Source organism: Brassica oleracea, chromosome C6, assembly GCF_000695525.1.
Source record: "Brassica oleracea var. oleracea cultivar TO1000 chromosome C6, BOL, whole genome shotgun sequence".
In the NCBI taxonomy this organism is placed as follows: domain Eukaryota; kingdom Viridiplantae; phylum Streptophyta; class Magnoliopsida; order Brassicales; family Brassicaceae; genus Brassica; species Brassica oleracea.
The window spans coordinates 33,570,067-33,579,998 of record NC_027753.1 but is presented as its reverse complement, the minus strand read 5'-3'; the positions used below and the strand labels follow the sequence as shown (position 1 = coordinate 33,579,998).

The 9,932-nt window shown below is 37.9% G+C and overlaps 3 protein-coding genes and 1 non-coding gene across 4 annotated transcripts; 3 read left to right on the top strand and 1 right to left on the bottom strand.

The window, feature by feature from the left end:
• The first annotated feature begins 2,032 nt into the window (after positions 1–2,032).
• Positions 2,033–4,271, top strand: LOC106296645 (piriformospora indica-insensitive protein 2). Its single transcript, XM_013732825.1, has 2 exons — positions 2,033–2,650; positions 3,020–4,271. The coding sequence occupies exons 1-2, from the start codon at positions 2,435–2,437 to the stop codon at positions 4,097–4,099; spliced, it is 1,296 nt and encodes a 431-aa protein (XP_013588279.1). The 5' UTR covers positions 2,033–2,434; the 3' UTR covers positions 4,100–4,271.
• Positions 4,272–5,575: 1,304 nt separating this feature from the next.
• On the top strand, positions 5,576–5,944 carry LOC106299577 (protein IDA-like). Its single transcript, XM_013735647.1, has one exon. The coding sequence runs from the start codon at positions 5,618–5,620 to the stop codon at positions 5,846–5,848; it is 231 nt and encodes a 76-aa protein (XP_013591101.1). The 5' UTR covers positions 5,576–5,617; the 3' UTR covers positions 5,849–5,944.
• Positions 5,945–6,533: 589 nt separating this feature from the next.
• Positions 6,534–6,606, bottom strand: TRNAP-AGG. Its single transcript has one exon. It is a non-coding gene; the product is annotated as a tRNA-Pro (tRNA).
• Positions 6,607–7,505: 899 nt separating this feature from the next.
• LOC106298046 lies at positions 7,506–7,976 on the top strand. Its single transcript, XM_013734150.1, has one exon. It carries the CDS (start codon positions 7,506–7,508, stop codon positions 7,974–7,976), a length of 471 nt encoding a protein of 156 aa, XP_013589604.1.
• The last annotated feature ends 1,956 nt before the right edge of the window (positions 7,977–9,932 follow it).

Here is a 9,932-nt window from a genome sequence, read left to right as displayed (position 1 = left end):
GCTTTTAGTATACTTTGCCAAAGACATTTGTTGTTAAAGGTGCTAAAATAGTTAATAGACTTTTTAGTAATGATTGCTTTCATATTATTCAACCAAAGACATTTGATGTTTGAGATATGTTAGCAAATGAGCATTCATCTAGACATAGAGCTTGCTTAGAATTGTGTCTAGGCTTAAGGTCGATAGTTTGATTGATCATTTGTCATCCTTAGTTCGAAACTTGATCACCCAAGGTCTAATCCCTATGCCCATGAGTTCTCTTTTCCCTTAGTCAAGAAAGTATCATTCTGTTATTGCTTTTTAGTTTTAGTCATAGCTTAAAACTCATCTAAATCATTGGTTGCACTTAGATTAATTGAGTACTTGCATTCTCATTGCTTTGATATCCCTCAGAACTGGTTCGACAATCACTATACTACAACATTTGTCTTAGGACCTTGAAAACTCCTAACATCACAGATAAATTAACTGTTTTTGAAGAAAAAATACTTGATAAAAAATTCATAAACCTAAGGAAAGAGATTATTATAACAGATAATAATAAAATGGTGCTGCAGAATTAACAGTTCTCTCTAGATCTACTTTGGGACCAGCGTACGGCCAGCGCGTGAGCGTCCTTGCCGTCGCCAGAGCCCTTTCTCTTTCCCCGAAGTTGTTCCTTTTAACCCGTTCTCCGCCGTCCTGTCAACGACCGCCTTGTCCGAGCTCTGGTACCGCAACCATCTCTAACAGTGGCTCGGCTCTTGGAGTAATGACGCGCTCGATTGGAGGTCCACGGTGGAGAGGGAGCGCCTTGCATGCTCAGTTGTGGTGTTTTTTCAGGAGATGAAAGCTAATCTAGATCCGTCTTTGTCGGTTTTATGCGGGAGGTGGAGGCTTGCTCAGATCCACAGTCGTCGACTTTAGCTTCTAGGAAGGGGAGTCTCCTTCAGCTCCGCCTTCGCCGGCTTTTAGTTATGGAGAGTGGAGGCTTACAAAGCTCCGCGCTGCCGCTTAGAAACCCGGTGTCCTTTGGGTTAAGGTTACTAGTTCGATTTGTGTCAAGTTCGGTGAGGTTGCCGTTAAGGTGGGTGTTTGGGTCACTGCGGATGAGATATCGTTAGACGATGAAGCTTTCCGGCGATGGTGACGACTTTCAAGGGAAGAAAGCAGTGGTTCTTGGTTCGCTTGTCTAGGGTTTGAAGTGATTCAAAGTTGGTGGAGATCTCGGTGATCGATGGAACTCGCCGGCGTGAAGATAGTGCGGTGAAGAACGGTTATGGGTTCGTTGGAGGCTTGTCTGTTTCCAAGCTCCGACGAACGCATTTTTAGATGGTGATGCTTCGGCGGTGTAGAAGCGGAGGCGGTTAAGTTGAGACGGTTGCGAAGCGTGTCGCGTGAACGGAGCAGATCTCTCCACGTATCTAGCCTCCTTGACTTGCTATCCGACCAGGTCGTCCGGTTTCTGGGTCTGGGCCGAGGGCTCATTTAGTCTTTTGTTTAGCCCGTAGTCTCTTAAGTTTTAAACCGTTTTTTGTTGTATTCGAGCTTCAGCCGATTACTAGGCGATCCGTTTATTTAATTTAAAAAAAAACATTGACGGAAAAAAAAAAAGAATTAACAGTTCTCTTGTAAAGGACTTGGATCTTCTCTGCCTTTCGCTTTCACTCGACCTTCTCTCTTATCATTTTCATTACCATTATTGTTTCTGATTTTTTCCTCTGCTTTGTTAACTGTGCCTTGCTTTTAAAGGTTTTGTTTTATAAATCTTTATTGCTAATGCTTAGTCCTTGTCTAAACCTCTGGCTATATACCCTATAACTTTACAACTTACTTTAGACCAAAAAAAAACTTTACAGCTTACTTCGATATGCTCATACTCTATGGTATTTAACAAACCATAAACCTGTTATGAACATTTTGAAAAATTGCAAATGCTTAGTCGGTTATTTGGATTTAACCCCATAAATTCAGTTTTGTCATGTTGTAGACTGCTAAGGTGCTTACAGATGTCTATATAACACATACAGCTGTGTTTTTATGCAATCATAAGTTAGAGAAACAGATTTGGCTTTTACTCTCTTGTTCTTTCTTGGGTCACTACTTCTTGGCATTTCCTCTATAACAAACCCTAAAGAGAAACAAAGATGGAAAGCAGAGGAACCTCTAAACCGTTATCCTTTTTCTCATGAAATTTCTTGTCTCAAACTAATCTCTATTGGAGAAAAAAAAAAGAATACTATTAAGGGTTGTTTTCTTGGAAAAATCTTGTGTACATATCAACCAACATTCATGGTTCTCAAAAGGGTCCCATAAACAAATTGTGGTGATAGCTTTGTTTTCATCTTCCAACATTTGCTTCAACAAGTGGAATAATTCCAATACAGAGATAAGATCCACACAAGACTTTTTTATCCTCCTCTTCTTGTATCTTCTCACTATAGCTTCAGTGAAGATGCTTAGATTCACAAAGAAGCAGCAATTATATTTTTTACTATGTGTGTGGTGTTTGGTGGTGAACTGGAGCAGCGCAGAAACAGAGGAAAGTGAAGGAGGTCCAATGGGGGAAACAGAGAAAGCTGCTCTCTACTCTACAGTTCAAGGGTTTGTTGGTGACTCTTGGAATGGCTCCTACCTCTTTCCTGACCCTTGTGGTTGGACTCCGATCCAGGTTCTTTCTCTCATCATTCTTCTTTGATCTCCTTTTGTGTTCACTCAAGAGCAACAAAAATGTACCAATTATGATAAAAGATGTTGAACTTATAAAGATGGTTGAAAATCTGAAGTAAATTTCTATATATGTAATCTAAAGCCAGAAGATAGTAAAAAATGAGATTTACTTTCTTTATTTAGTAATTACTAATCAAAATTCCTCTGTTCCATTTTGGTGTGTACTCAACTTCACCAGTGGAATAATAATAAGTTATCATTTCCAGTTTCAGAGAATAATGTCACTTCTTTTTGTGTAACATAAAATTCAATTACATATATATATATATATCCTCCTCAAATATTTAATTCTTTGTTGTTAACTCTGCAGGGTGTAACTTGTGATCTATTTGATGATCTTTGGTATGTGACTGCTTTAACCTTTGGGTCTATGCGAGACAACTCTCTTGCTTGTACTGAGATTCCAGTGATCAGACCACAACTCTTTGAGCTCAAGCACCTCAAATCTCTCTCTCTATTCAACTGCTTCACATCACCAAACCAATATCTAGCTTCAGTTTCAGACGAGAAGTGGCTGGATCTCTCTAACAACTTGGAGACGCTTGAGATCAGATCAAACCCGGGACTGATCGGTGAACTCCCTTCTTTCATCACTAGCCTCACCAATCTTCAATCTCTAGTGGTGCTAGAAAACCGGTTAACAGGTTCATTGCCAGAGAATTTAGCCAAGTTAACCAGACTGAGACGCTTAGTGCTGTCTGGAAACCGGTTTACAGGGAGAATACCGGAGGTCCATGGCTTAACCGGATTATTGATATTGGATCTAAGCAGGAATTTCTTCTCTGGACCGTTGCCTTTAAGCGTTGGAGGATTGAGTTCACTGCTGAAACTGGATGTTAGTAACAATTACTTGGAAGGAAAGGTACCTATAGAGCTACAGTCCTTAAAGAATCTGACGCTTTTTGATCTTGGGAACAACAGATTCTCAGGTGGACTGACCAAAGAGATCCAAGAGATGAGTTCATTGGTTGAACTTGTTTTGTCCAATAACCATCTCGAAGGGGACTTAACAGGAATAAAGTGGAGAAATCTGAAGAATTTGGTGGTTTTAGATCTCTCCAACACAAGGTTAAAAGGAGAGATTCCATGGTCAATCTTGGAGCTCAAGAAACTGAGGTTCTTAGGTCTAAGCAACAACAGTCTCGGAGGCAAACTCTTTCCTCAAATGGAAACCGAAATGCCTTGTCTAAACGCGCTCTATGTAAATGGAAATAACATCAGTGGAGAGCTGGAGTTCTCTAAGAAGTTCTATGAGAGGATGGGAAGAAGACTTGGTGTTTGGGGAAACCCTAATCTGTGTTACAACGGTGATGAAATCAAGAACCTTCGTGATCATGCTCCTTTTGGAGTGAACCAATGCAAGAGAATGAAGGCGGTGACTTTGGCTTAAGACAGAATCTGGAACTTGGAAAGATACGAAGCTGTGGTCTTTTCAACCATGCATTTTATTCAACTTTGCCAATATATCTTGTGTGCATTTTTTTCTATTTTTGTTACTAGCAGTAGTAAGTGTCAGACATAACATGTGTACGTATAAATAAAAGAAACCCCAATTGGAAAAAAATCGTTTATTGTTTTTTCTGCAGCGTCACCAAACAAGAAGGCGATCAAATGTAGTGAAATAACAAAAACAAACACAAAATGATCAAATTTGATGGGTTTATTTTAATAAGAAGTTACACTCGAATTGTTTAGTTTTGAGCATTCCACAAATATTATAAAGATGTGTTAGTATTTCATCATAGGAGGGATTGTATTTGTATGATTTTCTGCGACATGTCTAAACGTGGGAAGGATGTTTGAACTTTACTTTGGTTTGGCATTTTGTAAAATACAGAGAAAAGTCTATTCAAAGGAAGAAGTCCGATTTAAATGAAGAATCAGGTGGATATCCATATCAATAATGGAGTAAAGGAATAAAAACCGCTGTCAAATCAAATAGTGTATAAGCTAGTCAACCCTCCAAACTAACTTGTTTGTCTTACTTTCTTAAAATACCTTCTCACGCAAAAGATTTAGGTTGGTATACATTGTTTTAACGTGTTTTCTGCATGAACTTTCAGTATTTTTCCATACTTGTGTTGAAAAGCACGTGTAATTAATTAATTCTACACATTCGTTTCATTAAACATAAGTTTTTCTTTTTCGTATCATGATTATATCCTATATATACTAACTGTTACTTGTTCTAGTCTTTTTACAATATGGTATATAACATATATCAAGTTAAAATTATCATTATACTAGCGTTTTGGCATTTATATTAAGATTTCAGAAACTTAATATATTTTTGTTATGGTTTTAATTTCTTCTTTTGTGCCCGAAATATTTGGTGTTCAAGCACAAGTCAAGTTTGATATTATGATACTTACGAAAGCGCGAAAAGATAAGCTTGCCTTACTATTCCAGTATTCGACATCTTATGATAATTACTGTTGAGAGTTTGAATATTACAACAACAAAACAAAACTAGCTAAACAGTAATGACGTCTATATAACTATTTAATATTCTCGTCAATGAACTTGGCATAATAAAATGTAAAATCTTGAAATAAACGACGGTCACCTCAAACCAGATTCCCATTTCGTAAGTATAATATGGAACTGTTTACATTCTAAAATACATAAAATAAACAAAAGTCGACGACGGCGACCAAAATAAAACTCCATATTTGAAGATTTTCAAATTAAATTAATAAGGAAAATTCAAAGTCTCTCATTAGCGTAGGATTCACTCCTCTCTCACCGTTCCACTCTTTCCCCCTCATTTCCGCTACACTTATTTCCATCAAATCCACACACACGCGCATATTATATAAACACATATACTTACACATTATTCATTTCATCCATTACTAATAGAAGAACGAGTTAAACTAAAACAAAAAGCATAAACATTTATTACTAAATGGCTCCGTGTCGTACGATGGTTCTGCTCTGTCTGGTTCTGTTTCTGGCGGCGAGTAGCTCTTCTTATGTGGCCGCTGCAAGAATTGGAGCCACCGTGGAGATGAAGAATAGGAAGAGCTTAGGGTTTAAAGACAGCCTTATTTCTGGTTACTTGCCCAAAGGTGTTCCCATTCCTCCTTCTGCCCCTTCGAAGAGACACAACTCTCTTATTGACTCTCATCCTCATTGATTTTTTTTCATATTATCTTTTTGTTTATTCAATGTATTTTTTTTTTTTTGCGGTTTTGTTTTATAGTTTAGATCAACATAGTTACACATAGGATATACTCTTTGTATATGCTTGCTTGCACACGTCTATCTATACTATTGCTTTTTTTCATATGATTATGAACTAAAATTTGTTTAAGTTCATGATGGTCATATAAAGATCAAGAAATTCAATTAACTCATCTTGTACGCCTTGTGTTGCAGTCTGCATCCAGCATCACACATCATCCGCTTAATCAAACACATGTTCGTGCCAGTCTTGGCATGTTCTTGAATTACGTCGCAAGTTCATGAAGTTAACAACTTTATCATCAATTAGATACCGGACAACTCATGTCGAAAGCTCATGAAGTTAACACGTGCTAAAAGTTGTTAAGATCTACTATAATAAATGTGTAACAAACACACTTGTACTGTGAAATTTGTCTCTCTCTTAAGAAGATATATATACTTAATAAATAGACATCAATCGTCTTTAAGAGTTTGAATGTATAGTGGAATCAAGCATTAGAGAAAAATACAGCCCACAATACGTAGATGAAACATGTTTATGTAGCATAGCAGTCCCTTTTCCTCTGGATGATTAGAAATAAGCCCTGGTAAGGAAAACAGAGACCAACAAAAAAATATTAAAAATGAAAAAGAAAGGGGCATTCCTAGAATTGAACTCGGGGACCTCTCGCACCCTAAGCGAGAATCATACCACTAGACCAAATGCCCTTTCAAAAGTATTTGGTACCCACAGGCATAAAAAGATTAAGCGGCAAGAACAAAGGCGTCGGGAAGAGTCACAACCAATCGTACGTACCCTTCGCACTCTCTGGGCCTGACGTTGTTTGTGACAGTCAAGAGCTTCATCTTCTCTATCTATAGTCCCGTTGCCTCCATCACTTTTCTAGCTGCGCATCCTTCGAAGCTCTCGCCTGCTCAAAAAATTAAAGATTAGCTGGAATTTCGCAGTGACCAGAATTTAGGAGAGAGAGAGAGAGAGAGACCCAACAACACCGAGTTTCACTTGACGAGGAATACCATAACGGCGACTTTCGGCATGGCACTTTCTGTCTACATATTTCTCGGTCTGTCGTCTCAGTGTGATAAACCAGACCTTCTCGTCCGCGATTTGTTTTCTTTTGGTTGTTGACTATCCTTTCTTCCATTATTTTGTAGTTATGATTGGTTAGAGCATGATTAACCGGGGTTCTTAGGATGAGGTTCTTAGCGGAAGTTAATCATGGTCTTGCAAGTTACAACAGTATGTCCCACGCATAACACTTCTTTTATTATTTTAAACAAATGTTTTTTATATTGTTATAACAGGAGGCAAAGACGGGGTTGTATGGTTAGGTGCTTGGAGTGGAATCTACTCCACGCGTTCTGGGTATTTTGCTGCAGCGGAACTAGAGAACCAGAGACACACTCCACAGTCTAGGATCAACTGGAAAGCTCTGCTTTGGACTGGGCGGGTATCGCCAAAACTACAGGTCTTCCTATGGAAAATCACACAAGGAGCACTAGTTCAATTGGAACATGAAAACGTGACCGAGTTTATCCTAGTTAGGTAAGGAGCTAACTTGCAACTCCGAGGCATGCTCCATAACACCTCGTGTCCACGTTGTGGTATGCTAGAGACAGTTCCTCATCTATTCCTCCACTGCGACTACGCCAAGAAAGTGTGGGCATCCTCTCTGTTCTCACCGCACTTCGACCCCGACAACTTTACGGACATTACAGCATTTTCTGATGCATTGAAACACTGCAAAAGCTCAGTCTGCCTCCCTCCCCTGGGAATTTTATCAGATATATTCCCATGGGTCTGCTGGAGCTTATGGACAGCTAGAAACAAACTGATTTTTGAGGATAGGAAGATATCACCTGAGGAGTCAGTTTCTAAGGCTATCTGGAATGCCCGAGAATGGAACTCAGCACAAAGTGTTACCTCACCACCACCAGAACCGCGACACAAGACGTTGAACATACCCGATCAGGATGTTCTAACTCTTGGTTTCTCTGATGCTGCTTGGAAAAAAGAAACTAATACTGCAGCTTATGGATGTATCTTCTTCAACAAGGAAGGACAGATCATACACTAGGAATCGTGCGTGGAACGACATGTCTCATCACCTCTTACCGCCAAAGCTCTAGCACTACGCTGGACAATCAACAAAGCCCTATCACGTGGCTACAATAGCATATGTTTCAACACAGATCGCAGATCGCTCCTAGTAGCAATCACCTCGAGACCTCCTCCGGCTGAACTCTTCGGGATCATCCAGGATATCGACTTTCTATCTTTTAATTTCGCTGCTGTTTCATTTAAGTTTATTGAAAGACGTTTCAATTCCCCTGCAGACCAGCTTGCTAAGGCTGCTCTTTGTAATGCTACCTTCTCGTCCACACCATAGTTGGGTGTTGGGTTTTTAATATAAGTTATGTTGTGTTCAAAAAAAAAAACAAATGTTTTTTATATTGTTATAACTATTTTTGTAAAATGATAAATCTTATACTATTTTAATTTTTGACAAAAAAATACAAAAGTAATTCCAACCGAAAGGTAAGAAATACGACTAAATAACATTTAGAGAAATTTTTTAAATAACATTTTTAGTTTATTTTCATAAAAATAGTTTCCCAAAAATAATGTAGTAAATACATATAATTTATAGAGACATCCATGAACTTTTAATGGATCAAACAATTCAAAGTTTTAAAATGGAAAGAAATTACCAATTGTTGAAAAAAAAAAAAAAAAAAAATGACCAAAATTTTTTTTATTAAAAAGTAAATATACATTTATACCATACAGTTAACTAAACTAGATTTAAGGTTTACAATTAAAGAGTGAAGTTTTGAGGATAGAGTTTCAAATTTTAAAAATTAAAAATTTCAAAAAAGACTATTTTGGTTATTTTTAAGGCTATTTTGATAACAAAAAGTTAAAAAGATTATTTATGAGAATTGCCTTAACATTTATTACAAAATTAAACCACTACAACATGTGACCGAAAAGGCGATGAACTAAAATCCAGCAAAGGAACGAAACCATTAAAGCGTGCTACGGCTTTGGTAGATCGGAAACGAATGGGAAAGCATATCAGTTATCACGAACTGCAGAGAAACATGATCATCCTCAAAACCCCGGAAACCTTGACTCCTACATTTTTTTTGAAATCTAATTGTTTGGTCCTGTAAGTAAAAAAACAAGCTCCAACCTGCACATCATCCAAACGAGGTTTGCATTGGCGGTAGAGGAAGAGCCAAGAAACTGATGATGTCGTCGATAGGTAGATTCGACAAAAATTACAGCGTCCGGCAAATCAACTGTGACCGTAACATTCGGTTCAGCAAAAAATCCAACTATACATAAATCGGATTGGTCGAAAACTTCCTTTCGGTGAAAACCCTACCCAAAATCAATTCGGGTCGAATGCATATCTGACTCACCCCCCAAAGACAAATGTAAAGAGCTTGGCCTGACACCAAACAACCACGTTGTCGTGTCATTTATTCAGACTAGCAAAGGAAAACACAGAAAGCCACAAGGTCGATACAACACATAAACTAGAAGCAACATACGAGACTTATCCCACAAAAATTTAAACGGACCAATTGATTTTAAGTTGGAAGTATACGATAAGTCTGAATGTAATATATTATCAGAACTTCTTTTGTTGACCCAAGTAAAGTGGATCAAGAAGGTTTATTGTCAATCCTAAAGTGGGATCTAGTTTGAAATGGGCCGATAATAATCATGATCTCGAAAAAGCATGTTGAGATCTTACATTAAAAATTTAAAGAGACCAACACTAATATATAAAAAAGTTATAAGTATTTTATTTACCGTCAATTGGTTTTAAATAAAAAAACTCAATACATGAATTTAACAAGGAACACCAAGGCCGAAGACTCGTAGACGATACACAAAGAATTACCCGCAGCAAACGCCGCACCACCGGTCCGTAGCGTAAGCTACATAAGCGAGTGACTAGGGCCCATGGAATGTATAAATATTTTTCGATTATGTGTATATTTTTGTAAAATTTTCTCTA

Coding starts and splice junctions, on each gene's coding strand:
- LOC106298046 (XM_013734150.1), top strand. CDS start 7,506: ATGCTAGAGACAGTTCCTCATCTATTCCTCCACTGCGACTACGCCAAG.
- LOC106296645 (XM_013732825.1), top strand. CDS start 2,435: ATGCTTAGATTCACAAAGAAGCAGCAATTATATTTTTTACTATGTGTG. Junction 2,651..3,019: donor GTGGTTGGACTCCGATCCAG/GTTCTTTCTCTC, acceptor TTAACTCTGCAG/GGTGTAACTTGTGATCTATT.
- LOC106299577 (XM_013735647.1), top strand. CDS start 5,618: ATGGCTCCGTGTCGTACGATGGTTCTGCTCTGTCTGGTTCTGTTTCTG.